We start from the raw sequence: 24,345 nt of genomic DNA on the forward strand, positions 1-24,345 counted from the left end.
CTTAAAAGTAGAGGAATTGGCATAATACTCTGTGGTCTTTGTTATACAAGAGCCAGTTTTAATAAGTGAATAGCTATTGTGATGTTAGTCTGTAGCTCAGAATGAGATAATGATCTTATATTTAATGATCTTGCTTGCCTTATTTTAAATATTGTACTTTCTTTTCAGTATTGGTGGCCTTATTCTGGACACAACAGTATCTGATCCTAACTTGGTTGGAATTGTTGTTTATACCCCGGTAATTAATGGTAAGACAGTGACAGGATTAATTGCAGCTATGTATCAATTGATATATCTTGTTTTGAGAAATGTCTATTACAGTAAATTTCTCTTGTGCTAATTAATATCTGGAATATTAATTTCAAGTTTTGATTTTGATGTCAACAGCTGTTTATCTGAACACCTAAGAAGTGCTTCCTATTTTCACTACAAGCACTGAAACATAATAGAGAATGTGAGAAGTAGAAACCTCAAGTATGCATTAAGAAACTGAAAGTGTAAATATTGAAAGAGTATATTCAAATATTAAATTATCAAATATTATATTGAAGCAGTTATGTCTGGGAAAATGTAGATCTTTTTTATTTCAAAGGGGTTTTTTTTCTGAACATCCAAGACAAATTTTCAAACAATAATTTACTATAGATCTGTAATGTATATAGATTTAAGAACTAAGAAGCATACTACAGGCAAGTAAATACATTTCTCAAGGTAAATGTGTGCTGTTTCTGGTATGCACTTTTCAGATCTGTAAAGAATGAGTTTGTGGAAATTTCATCATTAAGTGTTCTACCTCCTAAGGATAAGAACAAGCCAAATTTTAGAAGAATAGTTGATATCTTGTTAGGCTGGTGCAGTTTGAAAATTTCTTTCCTAGTACAGTACCACAGGGTTGATACCTGTTTAGTTTGCAACAACTGTAATCACCAGCTCTGTTCCCACTGTATTGCTGTCTAGCTGTTCTTTCTCCTTTTTGTATTTTTCCATTTGATTTCTTACACTAATTTGCACTTTTATGTATTGTTATTAAAACCATTTCTCTAGTTACCAAGATGATTCTGTTTTAACTTAAGTTTGCCCTTGCAAGTTTCATATGAATATGTTCTATTCTGTTTCCTAAGCTATAAATGAAATTAATTATGGCCACTTCCTTTCCACCTTGATAATAAGATGTTAATATAGTCGTTGGATTTTAGTTTTGAAGCACATTGCCTTGATATAATTAATTTTCCAGACATTGTTAATGGAAATGTAACACTGGACAGTATCTAAACATTTTATAAGCTTTACTGTGGTTGAGAGTTAATAGATCTATTGCTACAAACATTAAACAAGCTGTTCAGTTAGAGGCTTTGACAGAAGCATGTTATTGGCAAATTCATGTTAGCCCTTGTTTTACAGCTTTCATGTCTTCTGGATGCTTATAAATTGTCTTTTTAATAATTCGCTCTAATTCTTATGCAGGAATATAAATTTCACTGATATACAGATTCTCTGCATCATCCTTTTTGACCCACTTTAAAGATATATTTTCTGTTTTCTCCACTACAGCCCTTAGGTATTCTCTAACCTCCAAAATAATCAGTTTGCAAAAATGATCACTAATACTTCATGGATTGTTCATTTAGCTCTCTAGATACAGTAAATCTAACTTAACTCCCAGGCTCTAGTATTTATTTACTTGGGATCAGGTATCACCATTTTTATGAAGGCAATAGACAAAAGAAACTGACTGTTTAAGTCTTCAGCGGAGCATGTTGCTTACTCTTCTTTCTCACTAAGGCCCTCTATTTCCTTTCTTCTTACTTTTAATGTGAAACATTTCTATGTTGCAACTTGAGTTCCTTGCTAACTGTAAATGAAATTTTACACTGCAGCCATTAGGTTTCCTTATCTGTTCCTTGCCTTTTTATTAATTCAGAATTGGAAATACTTGCATCTAACTTTTGTGTGTTTCCATTTTGATTTCCAGATACCTAAAAGGAAGGCAGATGTGTTGATCTCCAGCTTTTTTTCTGCTTTACACTTGTAACTTTTCTTATAGTAGTCCTTTTTTGGTTAATCCCCTGGATTTGCTTCCTAAGAGAAGAGGATTGTTCTTTTTTCTTTTTAGGCAGGCGTACCCAAACCAGTATTAAGGCAATGCCCATACATGCTTTTGAACTGTCTTTATGGGAAAAGAACTAGCCAAAACCTAGAGCCTGGAGGTTTAGTTGACAGGTCAAAATGTCTTTGAAGAGTTAGGCAGGTGTAAGAGAGGGGAAGCTGAGGCTGCTTGAGCAGACAGGGAAGGAAAGAGTCTTTCCAGGAGGCTGGCATAGCAAGAGGCACGCTTGACTCAAAGGTAGAGGCATTTCTATTGGAAAATACAGAGAAGATATGTTCTGTGTAGAGGATGCAGGGGTTTATGGTGCACCTTCTGGAAAAGGAAACTATAGGTAGGTAATTTTTTTGGGTTGCTGTTAGATTAGCCTCTCCTGGGTTTCATAATTCTACTGACACCTTTTGATATAGCTGGTCAGTACAGTGTAGTAAACTGGGGGTAAGGCAGTTCTTCAGTTAAAAAAGCACATCTGTTGACACTCATTTACTGACATGAAAGGTGTGTTAGGTCACTTAACAGATGGCTTTTAAAATATTAGTGTTGCAGAAAGTTTTCTCTACCTTTCTTGGCCTTGGAATTCTGATTGTAAGCCTAAGTAGCGAAAGAAATTGAGGGTTTCCCCCTTCTATTTTCTTTTACTTTAAAGTTTGTTGCTCCTATGGCACAGAAAACTTGGGGGAAAAAAACATCAGGGAAACCTGAAAGAAATATTCTTTTCTATTGGGAATTTGTCCAGCCAAAATTTAAGGACATTGTAAATTTGTCCAGAATTTCAATGTCACTGTTTTTTCAGGGCCATTTGCTGTATCTTGAGCGCCTGAACAATATTGACTGCAAAACACTCAGGTGTTAGTTAGGTTTCCTGTGCACCATTAAGTAGGTTTCATTCAAGTCCTGGCTAGATAGTTTGCTTATTCTTAGATGTGAGACAAGTGACTTTAATCATGTCTTACACTGTGGAGCCATAAATATTTTAGAATATGGAAGATACTCAATATTCTAAAGATACTCTGGTCTGGAATTTGAGCAACCTCAAAGTTTCCCACCCCTATTAACAATAACTACAGATATTTGCCCAAAATATTAAAATAGTTTTTAAGCAGAAAGGCATTTATAGTCAGCTTTACAGCCAGTGGCCAGACATATTTCACAACTGTTTTTTCTGTTTTCTCACTGTTAAACACATGTTTAATTCTGTGGTTGGCTGGGTTAAATTGCATCTCTGCTTTTTGAAAATAAAAAATGATTTTGTTGTTTCAGGCAACTTGCAGACTATTTGAGATTTAGATGTCTCTTTGATGTACTGAAGTTCTGAATAAAATAACTAAGCCCAAGTGTGGCTATGCTTCATTCTAGAGTCGATTTTGAGTTGTGTTTTCTTATGAATTAAAATTTGCAAATCCTCTTACGGCATCACAGCATGTTGAATTCGGCTCAGGATTTGCAATTTGCAAGTAACTGAGTTCCTTTTGTGCAGAAAAAAAAGATAATATTGCATGCTTCTGAATATGCAACAGAGATGAGCTAAGGTGCAGTTACCAGATAAAGCCACTTTCCTCTCCATTTTTGTGTTTATACAAAATATTGTGAGATATCTTCTAAGTATTTGCATTTCAGAAGTTACTGGGTAATAACCAACATGTCAGTAGACTTTACCCCATTTTTATGCGCCTTAAAGAATGACAGTTCTGCAAATTAATTCTTAAAACACCTGAAATTTGGAAATGCTTCATATCAAAAAACTTTCCTTTGCAGGTGGTTTGAAGCAGTACTCTTTAAAGGTAACACAAATCTGTTCTAATAATTTTTACTCTTTGGCTGTTCATACTTTAAAATTATTTGCTATCTGGAGGGAATACATAGCTATCGAGGAATATGAGAAACACATATGGGAAAATTTAATACAAAACTTAGTGAATGCCAGTTGTCTGGGAGATGAAAATTAAGCTTATACAATACATTCCCCAAAACATCCCTTTTTTATCTGTTAGTAGGGTAAATTGAATGACAGACTTTCAGTTTTTTCAGAGAGCTTTTACTGTAAATTGTTTTGGAGAATATGGAAAAAACCCCCAAGAAACCATTCTTCCTCCTCAAAAAATCCCCAGCTTTTAATAGCAATTTATTTATATTTCTTTTAGTATAATTGTACTTTGATTTTTCCCACAACTGAGTGATGTTTTGATTAGAGTATAACCATTGTCTCAGAGAGTTGAGCATCTGAAATTTGCCTCTGTAAATCACAAAGGAAAACATTAGTGTACCTGGATGGGAGTAGAGCAATTTGGCTGGGTTGCAAATTAATTTTTCTGCATCCTGAGTTGGAAAGAATGTGTTAGTCTCAGAAGGCACCTCTACTGTATGAGAGCTGTATAATTCAGTCTTTATTTTGGCATGAATAAGGAGGAGGGTTTTGATTTTTATTATTTTCTTCTGATGCATTATTGGGTGATAGATTTACTCCCTTTTAGTTGCTAACTTGTACATGTAAATCTGCATATAGTTTCAGTGTGTGATCTTTCTTTTAAGTCTTACTCGTAAATTTTTTAGAAGATTTCAGTAATCATTGTGTTGTTTTCACAACACAATTATATCCAGAGCATTTTCATTTCTTGGCATTTTTTTATTAGTCATGTGAAAGAAATTATTTATGAGTCAAATCAAACTTGGAATGTAATAGTTGCATATATAATAAAGCTTTCTCCTAGAAAAACATCCATCTAGGTAAAGCTAATATTTTCCATCTGCTTTCCCCCAAACATTTGAAAGTACTAAAAGACATGCAAAGTAAAATGGAAGATGAATGAAAAAAAGCCCATATAAAGAGGTAGCTAGTTAGGTTTCTAATCTAAGCATTTCACTTGCATAAAACAGGATTTTTAAAAGTTAATGGTAGAGAGGTCAGGGCAAAAATTCATCTTGCATTTTCTGAAAGATGATTATTCCAAAATTTAGAGTTTTTGGTCACCATTGCAACTGAGATTCTTTTTCATCCTTTTAATTTCACTTTTGTGATGCAAATGTTGAACTTCAAACAAGCTGTTTGGCAAAGCTGACTATTTTGAACTGTGGATTGTGCTCAGGAGTGTGCAAAAGTGAGAATCTTCTAGCCTTCCATCTCTAGATTTACAAGATGTGAATCTCTAGATTTACAAGAAGGATCAATTTGGGAATTATGTTGGCCTGATTCTCCCCTTATGTAGATATTAATTGATTTTAGGCCCATTGCACAACCTGTATTATAGCTGCTTGGAAACAACACATTATTCTGTGCTGATTAATCCCTGTCCATAGAACTGGGTTTCTAAAAGTCTTAGGTTTGCTTTGCCTGTTCTTACACAATCTTTGTGTGCCTCATCATGCAACTATTTGTATTTTCATGAACAGTCATAGCAGTGGTCATTAAAGCTGAGTATGTTGTTCACTTTATCTGGTGCTCTCAATACTTTAACTCAAGGCAGTTTCCTACAGGAATAGTTCTTCAATTATATGTATTTAAGGAAATGAACAAAAAAGAAGAATGAAATGGGAACTGACAGGGTTCATATATATAGGTAGTTGAATACTGCTCTTAACATTTTATGTTGCCTGTTGTACAGTTGTCCTCTTGTACTAAACAAGTACTTAAATCACGATTTTTTACTGGTTAATAATAACATTATGCATGGGGTTATTCCTACTCAGATGGAGGACTTTGCACTTCCTTTTGTTGAATTTCAGGAGATTTCTCTTGACCCAGCTCTCCAGCCTATCCAGTTCCCTCTGAATAGCAGCACAACCCTCTGGTTTATCAACTACTCCTTCCAGTATTCCCTGAAAAACCTTACTCTATTTATCAAAAAGTTCAGTGTAAGATCAGAGGGAAAAGCCAGCCCAGTGCATTACCCAGAGGAGGGGATGATCTCAGACTGAGATCAGCAAGATCCAGCTTCCCTTAACTTCTCGGTTTTTTACCTGCACTGAGTTATGAGACACAGATTTGTTTTGAAGGATTAAGAGTCATTGATGTAAAGTGCTTTAATGTGGTTTTCTGAATAGCATGATTAGTTCTGTTGTTAGAAAAATTTCTTTTTGCCAGATGATAATTAATAGAATTGTTCCCATAGGCCTGTTTGCAAATACATGGTATGGTTTTGGCTCTACTTTCAATATGGTTTCCTGTGCTTGTTAGACAGAAGACCTGTAATAACAATTTTTACAAGAAATATTCTTGCTTAGCCCTTAACTGCCTTGATAAAATGGTGAGGTTTTAAATTTGCTTTAAAGTTTTAAGCCAGAGTGACATCCTTTGCACTTTAGCAGACAACATGTCTTTGCTTATTGACAAAGCAGCACTCTTGTATTGAAGTAAAACACATTTGCTCTTCTGAGAGGAATGAAGTAATAATTGCAGGATTTTACTTTTAAAATAAATCGTTTCCGCCTATGTTGTAGTTATTGCAAAAAGGAAAGGAAACTAAAGAAGTAAGTCTTCACATATTTAGTATTTGCTACGATGGCTGCAGTAGTGTTTTCCAGGAGAAAAATTTCTGGATTAATCAAATGTTCATGTAGACAGTCATCATATACATCCACAGAGCTTTTAATAGTATGAGCAGCTACTGAGCATGTGACCATTTTATACATTCAGAAGATGCTGAGAAGTTATCAGTTTTGCATATCGACACCTTGCCAACCTATGCAGTTTTATCTGTTTTCTGTTTCTTGCAGGGATCTGATTAATCTGGTGTAGCTGAGATGGTTTTTGCACATGCACAGTAGCTGCTGTTACCAAACAAACGGAATATCTCTGTACATATTAAGTGATTCATTCAGCCTTATACAAGTCATTCGGTGACCAGCAGAATAGTGAGACCTGACTCTGCTCTCATTTGTATCCTATGGTTTTTAGACAGTCTTTTCAACCTGTGGTACTCCCTATTGTCTCATGTTCCTGCTGTACCCACTGCTCACAACATCCTCTCCATTTTCTCTCTGCTTTCCACAACATTGCCGTTCGTCTTCTGGCTCGCTGGGCTGCTGGCTGAGCAAGAGGCATCATGCCTCTCTCCAAGCTGAGAGCTAACTTGCCAGCTGGCCTGCTTACACTTATGCCATGAACTATATAACTCATATTACTGTCTTTGTCTCACTGAGGGCATGGCTTTGGATCTTTTCTTTTATTTGTCTAGTCGCTGTTTTGTTTTTGGTAGATTGTTTAAATATGCCTGGAAGTAGTTACCATGTCTGTCCTTGTGTCAGATGTGGTTGAAATTGGCCCAAAAGTTCAAAAACAGTTTTTTAGGAATTGATAGTGAATGGGCAGAACTAAAATACACTGTCACTGCTGCTGTGACCACCATACATTGTTGGCTGGCTGAGACTGAGTAGGATGTATGGATCTAGAAGCATTTACACTTCACTATACCTGACTATCTTCTGTGAGTTCAAATTATATCACTAATATTAGGTTATTGAGGCTCAGATAAATAAAATTTAAAATAATTTTGCTAAACATACAAATATTTCATTTTCATTTAGCTAAAATAGATTGTTCAACTCAGCTGAAATTAGTTACACCTCTTGAAATCACACTTTGCACTGGCTGTTCTGGTTAGCTTGTCAGCTTCCTTTGCAGAGTAGCTATCAACTCCTTTACCTGTATTCCATGGCTGGCCAGTTTGTTTTAGAATAATTTTTGATACATGTCAGTAATTTCTTGCTATCTACATGAGCAATAGGGCTTGAGGAATACTTTCTCTAAATGATGGTTATAAAAGTGAAAAGGTTTGTCATTAATAGCTTTCCATCAAAGGATTGACAACCAATCTTACACCTTCTTTCATTGACTTGTCTGTTGTCCAGACAGATTTTTTAATCACCATTTCAAGTGAATTTATTTCTATCTTCCTTAATTCTTTTATCTGTATTTTATCTTATTTCCTGTATTGTTAACTAGGGAAAAAAGTCCAGATCACCTGTTATATTTCCTTGTCTGAATTTGTTGAAGCAAATAATTACCAGTCACAAAAGAAGACTACATACATCCTAGGAAATATTTAAAATCTACAGAGTTGTGCCAAAGTGGTTTGTAGTTGCATTGCTAAAAAGCTCAAACCAGCCCTATGTACTTCTGTCTTTTATTTCTTTTTGTAGTGCTATAACAGAAGCAGACAGTGGCAGAATATTTTACGATTGTTTAATCTTAATATTGTTGTGCATAAATAAATTATTGCAGTTGTTAGCCTGATTGTAGTTACCCAGATTGCCTTATGGCCTCACTTTTAGCAGAAACTTTCATATTTTCCAGTCATATGGCACTATCCTCACTTTGTAGCTCTATTAAGAAGAGGTTTTACATAACAGTTTTTTCATAATTCAGTCATTGAAATTATCTGATCCCCTTCCAAATGTAGTACATTGATCCTTAATTTTACTTCTGCCTCTCTTTCTGTATCTTATTCTCCCTAGTCAAAAAAATCTAATTTATTATTCTCAATGGAAGGACAGATTTTGAGTCCTATTTAGATTGGTTTTAATAATTTTAAACCTCTCCTAGTTTAGATACATTCCTTACGTTGGTACTTGTAGTTCATCTGAAGAAAGATCTACTGCTATTTTAATTTTCTTTGCAAACTCTCACTCAGCCTTTTGGTAGTTCATCTTTTATCCCTGTTTCTCCTGACTGGGAACATGCATTTCCTGATTTGTATCTGACATTTTTGCTTAAAAGGCCTTTCTTGTTAGCTTCAGCCATTTACTATCTTTAACTAGCAGTGAGGCAGGACATCTTTCAGATCTCAGTATTAGATCTCTGTGCTAACCACTCCGTAATCACCAAAAGAATTCGGCAAACAGTGCCTTCTGGTCTCCACAAATACTTGTTCTGCAACCAGACAAAGCCCTAAGCATCAGATAAACAAATTAATTCAACTACAATAAACAAGGCCTTTCTCCTTCTGATGTGGGGACAAGATCTGCATTACTACTGCATCTTCTTAGACTAACCCATTGCTATGTAAAGCTTCCAAATCAGGGAAAGAAAAGGCATTGCTTGATATGCAAGTAGACAGTAACAGTATAATAATAGGAGAGTTTCATGTTACTGCACTCTGCAGTGTGGATATAACAAGTTGTTTTAGTTTTGTGTTCGTTGAAGTAAAAATTCATAGAACGTGAAACAGCCTAGAATGGAAGGAGCCTTGAAATATCATCTGGCTCAACCTTATGTGAGAAAGGCAGCCTGGATGAGATTTTCTAGCACCTGCTCCACTCACATCTAGAAAATCTCCAGTGAAGTAGACTCCACCATGTCCCTGGGGTGGTTGTTCCACTGAATTTTTCTCACCCTAACAGATTTCTTTTTTATATTGAGGTGAATACTCTGCCAGTACAACTTGTACTCGTTGCCCCTTTTCAGAAGGAAACTAGAATCTCTATCACTACCATTCTTTTAACAGTCAGCTGTTCAGACACTCATCTTGCTCTTTCAGCCTGAGTTATAAGTGGCAGAACGCTATAGTTACTCATGCTTTGTCTCAGAGGGGAATGAATATATTAACTCTTGAAGCCTTCTCTGGCCCTGTGGTTGTGTGTGTGAAATCTGCATTTATGTTTGTGGTAGTGAGCTTCCATTAATTACCCTGGCCAGAAATACTCTCCTGGGGAGGTAATCCAGCAGTGGCACAACTATGTCATACTTCTGGTGATCGAAGAGGGGTTTCCAAAGAAGAGGCAGTGATAAAAAAGAGTTTCACCTATGAGAAAGCGTAAGATGAACCTTTTGGAGTTTTTGCACTTGCCATGGTTCAAAACTGATCTCCAAATACCCAGTGATACATTAAACTGTAGCCCACATTTTTGGACTGATTTTAATGACTTGCAGCCTGTCTACAACTAATATACATTCTAAAGATATTTTTCATTTTGGCTTTTGTTTGCAAGGTAGTGTGATAAACATAAAGGAAGTTGGTAAATGTGCAAAAATATTGCCTGCTAGAGGAAAAAATAGTTGAACATTTTTCATTGGTTTCCCTTTGCATTTCAGGTATTGGTGGCAATCTAGTAGCTATTCAAGCTAGCAGAATTTCGACCTACCTCCATTTACACAGCATTCCTGGAGAGCTGCCAGAGGAGGCCAAGGGTTGCTATTACCCATGCAGAACATACTGTGGTACAGGTATGTCTGAGTTAAAAATCCTGTCTCACATCTCTTTATCCCAGTGTGCCAAACTGTACCACTAGTGAGAAATGGCAATGAACTGAACTTGCTGTGCGCAATTCAAAGGCTGGGTGAGGCTTGGCAGTTTCATTTACCTACAGCTGTTTTTGCCTGTGATAATCACAAAAAACTCCCTGAGGGATCGATTACCAGAGAGGAGCACAGAGAAGGGTGAGGCCCCGGAATAGGCTGGTGAGGCAGGACACCAGAATAACCACTCAGAAAGGTTTCAGCCTTCAACTTTCCTTAGCTTCTCTACCTGCTCCCAACTTTTGTCTGCCTTCAGAACTTCAAACCAATTTCCTGTTAGGGCCAAACTTGTATCAAACATAATTACTAAGCCAAATCCCTGCTTTCCATTTCCAGTTTGCCATTTTCTCTCTAGATTATTTCTTCACAGGTTATTCCTCTCCTGTATTTCCCACTTTCCTAATGATGAAGTAACTGTTGTGAAATGTGATGTGTCACCACCATGTATTACACTTCCATATTTATTAAATTAATTGAAACAGATGTGAAAGTGTTAAATGTGGGATTATTTTTTAGAAATTAAGGTATTTTTGAGGATGTCTTGAATATGGAGTCCAAAAGATCCTCTTTACTAGTAAGACTTTAGGAAGTCCAAAAATGTAGATGGTATTACATGAGCACAGAATGAAGGCAGTTTGCGCCCTTTTCCAGAAGGGCTCTGCTTACCTTTTCTGGAAGATAGTGAAATCCCTCAAGGAGTCTTTTAGTGGAAAATAATGCCTGCTGTTTCACAGTAGCCCATGCTGTGGAATTCCAAAAATGGGAGTTTTTATACTGAAGTGAATAAAAATCTAATATAGGAATTGAAGAGCTTAACCAAGTGTTGGTTTTGTTGTTGTTGTTGTTGTTTTTTTTTGGTTTTTTTTTGTTTCTTTTTTTGGTTTTTTTTTGTTTGTTTTTTGTTTGTTTTTTTGGTTTTTTTTGTTTCTTTTTTTAATTGTAGGAGTAAATAACAAATCAGCCCAAGTTCTACTTCTCTTGGTGATTCCTGGACACTTGATTTTCTTGTACACTATCCACTTAATGAAAAGCGGACATACTTCCTTAACCCCCATCTTTATAGCAGTCTATTTGTTTGCAGCTCTGCTACAGGTAAGAATAAGTACAACTGGCAAATGCTTGTATAAAATCAAGTTCTTGAAGAAAATAGTTTTTTTCTGGTATCTGAAATATCATGAAGGGTACAAGAAGATGTGGTTTAATAGAGACTTTCAGCACAGCTCTGGATTAGCTGATTATCTGCACAAATATACAGCTTGCACAGGTGTACTGTTGTTGTGAGTGCTTTGGAGAACACACTTGACCGCATTATCTCCTTGTAATGTATTTTTCACCTGCTTTTGGAACCATTGCATGTAAACCCCCATCATTTTAATCAACTAGAGGGGAAATGGAAGGAAGGGAAGGGAAATGGAAAGAAGGAAAGGTAGCATTTATGAATCATGAAAGTCAAGGAAAACTGTTTAAAAAATCTCCTAAAGTGGTTCACGTTACTCTTTTAGTTAACATAGTCCAGTAGATGAAATATTACAGCTTCCTTGGTGTGTTCTTAATATTTATTAGTTTAAATTAATATGACAGCAAACACTGTACAAGAAATTGTAATTGCATTAATTGTCAAACTTAGTTACCTTATTTGGTTGTTTTACCTAATGGTCTGTTCATACCCAGCAAGGGCAGTTCTTGAAAGATGCCTTTTGAAATAGCAATGTCTTAAAGTGAAATTATTTCATTTTGAGAAATCACTAATACAAAATTAAATATTTTATTAAAGTCACACCTAATTTTTAGGTATAACTTGCCTGGATTAACTATAATGTCTCATTACACTTTAAAACCAAAAAGTGACTGTTTGTGTTACACAGTAGAAGTGTAATTGCAATATCCATAATTTAAATATACATGCTGCTTAAAAAAATGTGACCAATTAAGTTTTAGAATACAAACAACAACATTATCAACAGGTCAATACTTAATGAAATTATAATTTTTAGTGTTCTGAATTGTCCCATTTTTTTCACACTGCTATCTCAATAAGGACAGGTTTCAAAAACTTACGGTTTTACATGGGAGTTTTACATCTTTCTGGTAGAACATGACTGGAAATGTTTCAACCTTTGCAAGTGAGAGTGTCATACTAAAAGACATAAATTAGTTTTCATTTCCTTCTTAGATAATATTCCTAGTTTCCAGCCTTATCACTTGCTTTATAGTGTGTTTTCCTGAGGAAATGATGCTATTCCTTTACTCTGTCTGTTCTGTCTGGGTTTGACAACAGGCCCTAGTAATGGAAGGTTGCAGAGTGATTCCTGTCAGTATTAAACTTCCAAGATTTCCTGTGGGAATCAACCTGAATTCATAAATCCAGTTCTCCTGCTCACAGAACTGCAATCACAGCATGTTTAGGGACAATTTCTTCAGCAGCAAGACTTAACAAATGCAGAAATCTCAGGTTTTCACCTGAAAACCTGAGGCATTATGGCAGAACTCTCAAATGACATAGTAATTTAAACCCAGCAGCAGCATGTATACAGGTGTAAAGTTGAATTTTCATTAAGTCAGGATCTGATTGGAGTATTCAGATTTTAGTCATGTATCTCTATTGCAGTACATCAGGCCACACCTGATTTTCTTGATTTTTCACCAATAAAGCAGACATAGAGCTTTTTTCTTCTTTTTACCTGCTCCCTTTTATGGATTATTTTTTCCTCTATATCTTCTGTCTTTAGTCATAAAAGGCATTTTGAGATGTATTTACTTGGAAACTGAGTACCAGTATTGCAAACTATAACTTCTCATGGGTCTTGACATATTTACAATTTGAAACCCTTTGGTTTTAAAGACCTGGAAATATTTAATACATTCCTTTCCCCATTTGGATTATTCTGGCATTCTCTGGTAGTGATTCTTGTAGTGTTGTATACCTCTAATTAGAGCAGATTTAGTTTTCAGAGAGATGATGCTTGCTTTAACCCTTAAATCTTCATCACGTTTTATTTACCTGTTGGTCTGAAGTACTTCCATACTGCAGCTTCATGCTTTTGAGTTTCTCCTGTCTCAAGGAAAGCACTTAAATATTTGTACGCCCTCCTCTTCCCTTTTTCATTGATAACATCTATGCGCTGCAAACAGCAAAAAACAGTTTTCAAGCTGCCATTTATTTTGGCATAACCGAACAGCTACTGATCTTATTTTTCCTGAATTCTTTTATATTTTTGCCCTCTCAGTGAGAGCTTTACCAGTTCCACTGTAAAACTGAAAAGGCTCACAGCCAAGTATTATTGTTTCAATTAACAACAAACTAAATGCATGAACAGTCTTTTGAGCAGTGAGATATCTGCATTCTGGGCCTTTTTTATAATATATTGGACTTTGATTTATTTTCACTTTGCATGGAAGATACATGAAAATGGATGTCAAAAATTAAAATCCTGCTTGCAAGCTAGATATTTTGTGTTCAAGGTGGTAGATGATAATTTAGCAGAATACAGTATTGATATCACTGCTTTGACCTTTGCCATTCCTTACTTGTATTGAGCTGGGGGGGAGCAGAAAGGGTTGCTGAAAATGATTATGGCAATATACCACCTATGTAGGTTTTTCCTCACTATGATAAAAATAATGCTAAATTAAAAAATAACAACAGCAATTAAATTAATTTTCTGTCTTTAAAATTCAAGTGACTATTGTAAGGTGTTAAATTATTTAGTGACATGTTTCACAGTGGACTGCAATAGATTGTTAATTGACTTTGATTCTGTTTATTTTTTCTGACAGTCCAGCTCTGTTTATTTAAAACGGAGAGGAAAGGGTTAGAGAAATGGCAAATGTAGAACTCTAAATGGAATGTTGGAGTAAATGGGAAAAAAATCAAGAAAATGTTAATGCAAAGATATTGATTATTCCATTTTATATTTCTCTCTGTCTCTATCAGTTTATGCTATCCCACATTACCTCTACAGTAAAACTGTAACATATATATGAATTCTATTTTACATTTTAACAAGACTTTTTCAAATTGCCTGTAAACTATACTATCTATCCCAAAGTGATAAAAATGGAATTTATTTTCGTTAAAAGCTCTACGCAGTATCACTGAAGTTCCAGTCAGATAGTTTAATTTTCATCCAAATCTGATACTTTCATTGATTGTTTTTTCACTACCCAGGCCTACCAGCTTCTTTCATCTCTTCTCCCTACCTGTTCTGAGGTATTCTTAGATATTTTCTCCACAGCATTTAATTTAAATTAGCTATTTATGGGAACTAAATATTTAACATGCCATGATGTATTATCAATACTATAATTCACTTTTTATTGGTTGAAAATATGCTGTGTAATAAAACGAAGTGCAGTTTCCCTGAATAAGTAGGTTTTTTTCTAAAAATCATTACATTAAGATATTTTAAGTAATATGAGTAGTCAGAGCTATGATTTGCATTCTTTTTGATTCTCTGTGAATGAAACTGTTCTGGGTTTCCAGGCTTAAGAAAAACCAGAAAACATTTTATTTAATTTCATTTTCCTATCCTTAATAATACAGCTGTTTCTATTCTTTAAATAAATATACATTCTTGAAATGTTCTTCAATGCAATTTATAAATTGATTGTCTAGACATCCAAGGCTGTACTCACTTTATCTTTAGAGGGGCTGGGATTTCACAATTATTTTTCCATGAAGGGGGAAAAACTGCACAATTGTTTGTATTAATCTGCATTCAGGTAAAACATTTAGGCTGAAGTTAAAAAGGTTTAGCTCTGTAGTGAAGAGACTTTTCTGTGTTTATGAACGGCAACACCAGAGGAAAATCAATGAAAAGCACTATGGGGATTCTATACCCTGTAAGTATGCAGGGTGCTTCACACAGTGCACTGTACAGTATCAGAGCAAGCCAATGTGCCTAATCAAAGCCAGTATAATATTTTAAAGTGCCTTTGGATTTGGTGAGTGTTTAAGAAGAAAACTCTTTCCTTAAAAATCTTACAAGAATAAGCCACAAACATGCACCAGCACACTGCACACACTTATGGCATTTGACTGATGAAGGTTCTATTAACTGGGAAACAGTCCTCCTCTTATTCCTCACAAAGGCACAGTATTTTTTTTTCTGTATGAGGCTGTGCATCAAGCAGAGTTTCATCCCCTGTCTTGTCAGGCTGCAGCAGAAGGAGAGCAGCGCTGGAATTGCCAAGCTGTCAGTGCTGGTACACGGCTTGGGGCGCTCAAAGCAGCTTCTATTCTGTGTGTTCTCACTGAGCCAGTAAAATGCCCTGTCAGGAATTTTCACACCTCCTGACCAAATCTGAACACACAGTTATGTTAAAGTCTCGGGGAATAAACAAACAATAGGAGATTCCCAGAGCTATTACCAAGCAAATAAGTAATGCCAAAATTCTTCTTACCCAGTGAAGGTCAGATGTGCACAGCTGTGAAGTCACTTTTGCAGTGCTTCAGGGCTGTTTAGTGCAATAAAAAACCAAGAATTCAGCAGTGCTCATAACAATTTCCTGCTCACATCAAAAATGTCTAGGATTTCTCACCAATGTGAGGATTCTAATGATGGTATAGGCCTCTTTAATGTGGAAACATAACTTGTGGGATATACTGTACGTTACAGAGAAAAAAGGAAGGTTGTGTTTATAGACAAAATATTGATGCATTTCAAATATTGCTTTTTCTAACATGAAAGGTTACTTCGAAAAGATGAAGCGTATAACTGCTAAAGAGACTATATTTCAAGGAAATACGGAAAGCCAAGCCCAAATCTGGACAGTTCTGTATGTTCAGTGGTTTCTCCTTGCAGCATGATGAGCAGACTTGCTAGACTCACTGGGGTCTCACCATGGGTACCAACGGCTCCTTCCTTTGCAGCCATGTTGCTGTCTGGGGTAGAAGCCCAGCTCCTACCAAGTCATAGCAGGGATTTGTCATTTTTGCCTCCAGAAGGCTGGGCTCAAAGTGCTTGTGTATGAGCATACCAGAGCACTTACTGGTCTGGGTTACACATCCTAGCAGATAGCTGAGAAACAGCCTGAAATTAGGACTGTCTTGGTGAAACCAGGGTGTCTGGCAAAGCTACAAAGAAATCAAGATGACAATATGAAAAACTTGATTCAAACTGAAATCCAAAAAAAAAAAAAAGAGTTCCTTCCCACAAAATTAGGTCAATATAATGAAGTTGACTCAAAAGCAACTTCAGTTAAAGAGGTATTCTTTTTTTTACTTCAAAAAGGTCTTAGGCTGACATCAGTATATGCTGTGCTGTGTGGGTACTTGGATACCTTAGAGGAGCTGATGCCACTTACCTACAACAGAAACAACAGCAACAAGAAAAAACTTGCTGTTCAGTGGTTTCTTTGCAGCCAGACATTAAAAGAAATCTCTGCATGTTTGGAGGAAACAGTGACTTGTCCCCTCTGGACATGACGCATGCCAGATACTCTACCAGAGAAAATCGTGCAGAAAAATGTCTTTTGAAAAATGTGTGTAGTCCCTAGTCTGAGAGTTCACTGACTACAGATTTCTGGCTGTAGAAACGGAAACTCAGAGTTCAGTGTAGATCTACTACAAGCACTTTACAGTTACTACTTCATCAAAAGCCACTTAAAATTGGAGACATGTCATGCATAATTTGAAAATTAACTTCATGAAGGGTCAAAGCCACTGGAAGACCTAAATCATAACTCTGGTGAGAACAACAGTCAGAACACAGTAGTCTTTAGAGATTCTTAAATGGGATTTTTTAGTCATGATTAAAAAAACGAATAAATAAACTTACATTTGAATTTCATAGATTTTTAAGAGTTCTTATCCAGTAATTGCCGGATCTTTTCATAGTGAAGTTATGGGTAAATTTTGATTCAGTATAATTTTGAAAGTAAAAGAGATTTAAAACACATTTGAAAAAGATTATCTCAGTTTATTTACATCTGTGTTTCCTGTCTAAAGTAATAGAATGGAACTATTTTGTAATGCATCTACAGATGGAAAAAATTTAATGTGGAATTATCAGTAATAGCAACAGGCAGTTTAACAGTTTAATTTTCCAGCTTGGTGTTGCAATTCACTTATCACAGCAAATAATAAAAGTGAACAATTCTATGCTGTTTTACAAATGTTCTTCATTTGAATATTACACTTTTATCACTGTGAATTTGACATGCATCCACAGGCATCCAGTTTGACATGTCCACATGACATATGGACATTCCAGATGAAAGAAACAATAAAAATATTGTAGCATCCTGCAACTTATTAATTAGGCTATAGGAAGCCTAGACAGTATTAAGAATGTTTGGAAGGAGTTATGTATTTTTATTTTAAATAATAGAATTTTGGTCTTTTCCCATTTTAGGAATCATAAGAAATTATTTCCATGAGAAAATACGGATGTACTACATGCAAAAGATCAAAAATAACTTTTCTTCACCTAACTTTCCTTGTTATTTATATCTAAAGACCTTGAAAGAATGAAAGTAAATTTAGTACACAATAACAAAGGAAAAAAACCTGCTTTGTAGTGTGTTATGTTCCCATTTCTAGTCTTGCAGTCATAAGATTTGAACTTTCAAAATAGTAAAGCTCACTCATATTTAAGTATTCATGTTCAGTTTCACTTCCAATCTGAAATTCATAATTTGAGTCAGAAAGTTCAGTATCAAGAATTACTCTCAATTTCCATCCTTTGTTGTACCAAATAATGTTAGTACTTACATTCCTTATTTTTAGATTCTTCATCATTAGGATTTTTCAAGATTTTCCCCTCCCTCCTACTCTAATTTCTGTATTCTGCTGCTTCTGAGGATTTTTATTGACAGTGAGACCGGAGGGTGATTTTTAGAAATGCAGTCTAAGTCTGATCATGCCTTTAGTTTAATTTTCCTCTCTTTTGATTGTGATTTTTTCACCTGTAATAATGATAATAATATAGCATGATTTTCCTTTTAAAACATCTGGAATTTTACTAGTATTTTTGCAATCCTGTCTCTGGGGCCTTTTTTTTCTTGATCAGTGACTATTGAGTGTCTTTTCTTTTCTTAGCCAGATCTTTTTATATAGATAGATATTTGGTTATTTTTTCCCTTTCTTAAAGCCTGCAGTTATTTCATCCTTCAGAATGGAAGAATTCCTAGAGCTTTTTTTTCATAATTCTACTACTACTCATCTCCTTTTTTGCAGAAAACTCTCTATATTAAATAATTTCTACAGTAAATAATTTCAGCTCATATCTTGAACAGTGCTGCATGTATTTACAAGTTTTCCTACTAATTTTCTACAACATTTCAATCTAAACATTTAATTTTTGTGCTTTATTATTAGGCTTTTCTGTGATGTTCATCCCTTTATTTTTTTTCCTCAAAACCAGCTGGTTTACCATTGGGAGAAGTAAGGCTTTCTTCTTCATAGCATGACTGCAGGGCAGAGATGCACAGTGTTTGTACTGCTGTGCCATCTGCATCAATTTACTGACAGAAGTTTCTGTCACTGATAAATAAAAAAATCTCACAAAACATGAAGTGTCATCTTGCAATGTCTCTTTTACAACTTTTTTTTAATCTGTCAGATCTTTGTGAGTCACTTATCACTTTGAATTCTAGACTCTTTCAAAAATTCAGCAAACTCATACTAGGGTGCTTAGTTTCTTTTTTTTCCCCTTAATTTTCTTTTTTCCCCCAAAATAATAATTTGATTGATGACTTTGATTGCCTTGTCTTAACAGTGATGAGAAGCAAAATCTTCTTGAAGTCTTAGTCACGTCGATTCTGTCTTGCATTAAATACTGATGTGAGCAAACCATTTCCAAAGACTGAGCCAAATAATTCTTAAATGTATGTGAGTTTCTAGCCATGCAAATGCATGATGGATGATAGCATCATTCCTTCACCAAAAGTGAAGGCTGGAACTGCAGTCTCATAACTTAATCTCTGAGCACTAAGTCTTGATTGCCATCACATACTGTTACAAGCACTATTTAATATAATCTGCTATAAATTTTTCTTATGACTTACAAAATGCAGACTTGTTATAATTTGCATTATTTGTTGTGCACCTGTACATTAATACAGAAAAAAAAATATTTGGGAAGGTTCACAAAAGCTTAGTTTCCAAACGGCCCACTTAACACTGTAGTCTAATTTCAGGATGGAAAACATAGCCAACTGAAAAGTTTTCATGATGTGATTTTTAAGAGTCAAAAGTGAATACTGTCATCTAAAATGGAATGTGTGTATGTCTAATTGGTTGTGTTATATAAATGCAGTGTATATTTTTCTTGGAATGAATGCTCCCATCTTCCAATTGAACATGTGTAACCATTGTGGATGTGGGGCGCTGCAGTGTCCTCTGAGCGCATCCTGCAGGAGATGGGAATGTGCAGGATCTTTTATAAACAGGCCTCTTTTTGTCTCTGTAAGAAGAAGGAGCTGACTCAAGGAATCTGATCGTCTTCCAAAGAAAACATCTGTTTTAAATATATTTGTTTGGATTCCAGTCAGTGCACCTAGGACTTGCATAATTAGCTCAGACTACAGAGTTCCTTTTTCAAAAGATACATTTATATAAATAAGCCATGCATTTTTTATTAAGCAAATACTCCTCCTTTCTCCCTTTTTTTCTTTTTTTTTTTAATTATAAATTCAGGCTTGTATTTTAACATACAGTTTTGCAAAGCAAGGATTAATTGAGAAGCTTTTTCAACACAATTATTTGTATGATATTGATTTTGCTGTACTTATAGTGGAGAAGTGTCTTTCAACTATATGATCAATATTTCAGTGAATGAGTGTATGCATTTATAAGCATGCTTTTGATGCTGATAATTGATTATATAGTAAATAAAATATTGTTGTACTTTTTACTACTTTTGATACCTACATTATTTTAAATGTAGATAGTAGAGTTTTAAAAAATTAATTATGGTAGTACATGTCTTAAGTTTACCCTTCTTAAAGATCTGATTAACTAAAAATACCTAAAATACAGAATGTATTTCAACTTAAGCATCTCCTTAGAGGCTATAAGAAGAAATGAAATTCAGTTAGTGGCCCTTTCTCCATTCATCTTGTGCCATTCCGTGCCACATGATTCCACTGAACCAGAATCCCCTATCATACAGCTGTGCAACATTAAAAGGATTCTTTTCTAAAATTGGGTTAATAATTATGCATATCTTTCGTATGAAGATCAAGCCTGTCAAATGTTCGGACATGCATAGATGGGAATTAAATCTTTTACTTTGGGAAAAACTCAGCCTGGAGTGACAATTTCATAATATATATTGCAGGTGTGCCTTATTGCAGAAGGGCTGAAGGTGGTTTTTCAGCCTTAAAAATAGATTCTAGGCCATTTTCTGCAGTTCACACAACCCAGGTGAAACTGTTGTTAGTTTGACCTGTTATTCTGTATATCACATCTGATTTCAGTACTAGACCTGTCCAAACAGGAATTATGCCTGGGTTGAGTGTGTTCATGTGCGGCAACATTATTTGGTTCTGAATTATCTCAAAACCCTACTTATTTTCTCTCTGTACAGAGTGATGTGTTATAAGAGAAGTGCAGTTTTATGTTTGGTGGAACTTTTTTGGCTTTTCCTGCCATTTTCAGAAGTCCTCAAGCATAGTCTGGGTAAAAAATGCTTTCAGTAGTTCTGTATGTTACTTCCAGCAATGCCTGTGATTGAGACAAATTGCTTCTCTCTGGCTATGTGGCACTTTAATTGTCTGGAATTCATTCATATTAATTATTTGTATTTTTCAAAAGCAATGGCATGCAACACTTTGGTCTAGTATGGAGACAATAATGATGGCTCTTGACTTCCTTTTGATGTAACTTACAGGATAATAATACAGATTTTGTTTGTTTGATGTTGTGTAGGTGTTTACTTTGTTGTGGATCGCTGACTGGATGGTGCACCACTTCTGGAAAAAAGGAAAAGACCCTGATAGTTTTTCTATCCCTTATCTTACTGCACTGGGAGATCTGCTTGGAACTGCCTTATTAGCTATAGGTTTTCATTTTCTGTGGCTCATAGGTGACAGAGATGGTGATGTTGGTGACTAATTATTCCAATGGATGCAATGACTTTTCCTGGAATATTGACAAGACTGCTCACTCCACTTGAGAGTCCTCAAAGTGTTTGTTCCTTTTGGTCTAAGTAAATCCAGTTGACACAGACATAAAACAGCCTTAATGATTATAGTTTGGTTTGCTTTTAAAAACTTGGATGGAGCTACAGTACCTGAGAGCTTTATTGTGAAACCAAGGTGGATTGGAGGTAGCTGAAGATATCTGAGTAGACACAATAAAGGGCAGATGAATCCTTTATCAAGTTTTAAATTGCCTAAAGAGTTGATGATATGTTCTTACCTTGCAATTTCAGTGCTGCAGCTCTCTGACCATTGTAGACTTGACACCAATAGTGACTGTCATGGTGCACACATTTTGTCACAGGCTTTATTTTCTGTAGAAGAATATGACCATCAGCGTTTATAAAATTAGACACTTGAAAAGTGTCTGCAGGACTCAGCCTGTTTTCTTTGTGCTAAAATGAGCAACCTAATTATTTTCCTGTTGGGATTTATTAGAACAAAAATAGAAAAGGCAAATAATAATGTGACACTGATCTGGTCACTATTAATGGGTGAATGATTAAAACTCCTTGTGCTGAAAAGTGTATGTTCATTTAGCAACTGAAAAGATGTTTAACTAACTGATATTAATGGTATTGTGATGGCCAGTGTCCTGATTTTAATGAAGTATTTAGAGGTGTTGATTTAACTGTATATACTGATCCCTGCTTAAACTTGCAGTATAAAAGATGAAGTTTCTTTTATAGGCCCTTAGGAAGTTACATAAACTTCTCAAATTCCAGACCTATGTAATCAATTTCTAAGTAGAAATCTCTGCTTTCAAGCCGTGCAAATAATACGGTCAATAAGGAAATGTATGGCTTCTCAATGATTTCTCTTATTTGTAGACCTGGATATTTCAAATAATACATTGATCATGAGGACTCTGGTTGCTGTTTTGGAAAAAAAGGTACTAATTGCTCTATTTTAAAATCTACTGGGAGTTCCTCACAGCATAAGTTTCAGAAGACTACTGCACACATCCAAAATGCATAATGAAATAAACAAATTGTATTTTAACTGTTGTAATTGAAAGTTTTAAATTTTGAGATTTAAATAAGACAACTGAATCCATATATCAGCATATAGTTTAATCTTGTAAACATTAGTCATCTGCTTTATGTATACAAATGCTTTTTAATTTGATGGACCTACTCAGATGAGTAGATTACGTGGATAAATGCTAATGGGACTTCTATATGTGTTGGTCACCTTCAACTCTTTGGAAGTTCAAAGTGTTTGCAATCTTGAAAATTAAACCAGCTATTCAGTGCCTACACATGGCTTTAGATGCCTGAATTTTAGCTCCCTCATTTAAATATTTTTATTTAAGCATTTTCTTACTGTTATAATAGTTGTTTGAATGAATCATATGTATTATGTCTTTTATTATGTGAGAGGAAGATGAAATCTTTCTAACTTCAGGTTCTCGGCCTTTTTTTTAATTTGTATTAATGTTATTTAAAATAGTTTCTTGTATGTAGCATTGCAGGAAATATTATTAAAATGTTTAAAATGGAATAGAAGTAACTCAATTTTTTCCAACAATGGTTATTTATTTTTGATACAGCTGTAGATGCAATTTTTTGTATTTGTTAAAACTGCCATCTGAATCAACTCAGCTGACATTTCATGCACTTATTATAGTTACTGGACTTTAGGGTAATTTTAAAATGAATTGTAGGATTCTTAAAAATTAAAATTTCTTGAGATACATGTGATCTTGTCCCATCCAATGCGTGAGGGAGTTGTAGTATGGCAGTATCCTTAGTGATTAGTATCCTAAATATTTCCCCAGTAAATGAGCAACTGTTGGTACAGTGTGACTGTTTAGATCACCAAAGTGGGGAAGAAATGTTACATGAGTAAAATTAAGTAAAATTTGAAAAAGGGAAATGTATTGCCAGACTGAAATTATCTGGGCTTGAAAACAATAAGTGATGGGAAAGTATAATGGAAAAATTTGTTAGTTCAAAAAGGGGACAGTCCATTGCATGGTTGAGAGAGCAAAACCCATTTTGTGGGAAAGAAAAAGGTGCAGACTTTCACAAAGCATTCATTATCAGAGGCAAGAGCAAACAGAAGGAAGTTATTTGGAGAAAAGAATCAAAAGGCACAGCCAAACGTGTTTCTCAGGAAGGGAAGAAAAATATAAGTTGTGTTAAAAGGATTTGGGGAAGAAGTGTAAAAAGAGATACTTTAAGGAGGGGTGGAAGTGAGGGAGAAAAAAAGAATGCTCTTACATATGATTAAAGAGGAACTTTGATGAGGAAAGAAGTGCGACACTGATAAAACAGGGAAAACGTTGACGTCCGGAACCGTGGAATAAATAATCTATGATGTCAAAGGGGTTTGATTCCTATATGAAAGGAGCATTTTAGGGACTTACAGGCTTTACAAAGTCTGCTACCTCGTGTTAAGAAGGCAAAAAGCTCTTACCACATTTCATGTATTCCAGCTGTAAGGATAATATGGGAGGTGGCACAAAAGAGTGCTTGGATACCAGAGAATTTTTTCAAGTATTCAAAAGCTGAACACCCTTAACCAATTTTAATTTTAGTCAAGTCAATCTCTTCACAGTGTTCCACCTACTTGATTTTTTTAAAAAAGCCCAGTAATAGTGAATTACTTCACTTCATGTGTGGGTAAGAAATGTTAGCAGAAATTCTGTCAGAGACAAACTGTGTGCTTTTTGTACTGCTTAAAACATAGAATCGAAAGGGACATTCTGAGATGTTATTGTCTCTTTTTATCAGAACATCCATATTTTATAATCTTGCAGATAAAATGATGACTCTTGGTATTAAAATTCATTAAGTCCTTTCCTCCTCTCAGGCTGCCAGAAGATTCCTTCAAACCTTCCTTTATAATCTGCCTAATTAGG

General features: G+C 35.1%; 1 protein-coding gene across 3 annotated transcripts in view; it reads left to right on the top strand.

The window, feature by feature from the left end:
* The window catches only part of SLC41A2 (solute carrier family 41 member 2), a 42,988-nt gene extending 19,992 nt beyond the window's left edge, over positions 1-22,996 (top strand). For 2 of the 3 annotated variants that reach the window (XM_031064513.1, XM_005430077.2), the window contains 4 exons: positions 169-248; positions 10,131-10,262; positions 11,278-11,426; positions 21,208-22,996. In XM_031064513.1, coding sequence (XP_030920373.1) covers positions 169-248; positions 10,131-10,262; positions 11,278-11,426; positions 21,208-21,393 — 547 coding nt within the window. In that variant the 3' untranslated portion in view covers positions 21,394-22,996. The remainder of the gene's footprint in view (positions 1-168; positions 249-10,130; positions 10,263-11,277; positions 11,427-21,207) is intronic. The other variant, XM_031064514.1, reaches the window with a different exon arrangement.
* Positions 22,997-24,345: the final 1,349 nt, after the last annotated feature.

This window comes from Geospiza fortis, unplaced genomic scaffold (assembly GCF_000277835.1).
Source record: "Geospiza fortis unplaced genomic scaffold, GeoFor_1.0 scaffold650, whole genome shotgun sequence".
NCBI classification, from domain to species: Eukaryota; Metazoa; Chordata; class Aves; order Passeriformes; family Thraupidae; genus Geospiza; species Geospiza fortis.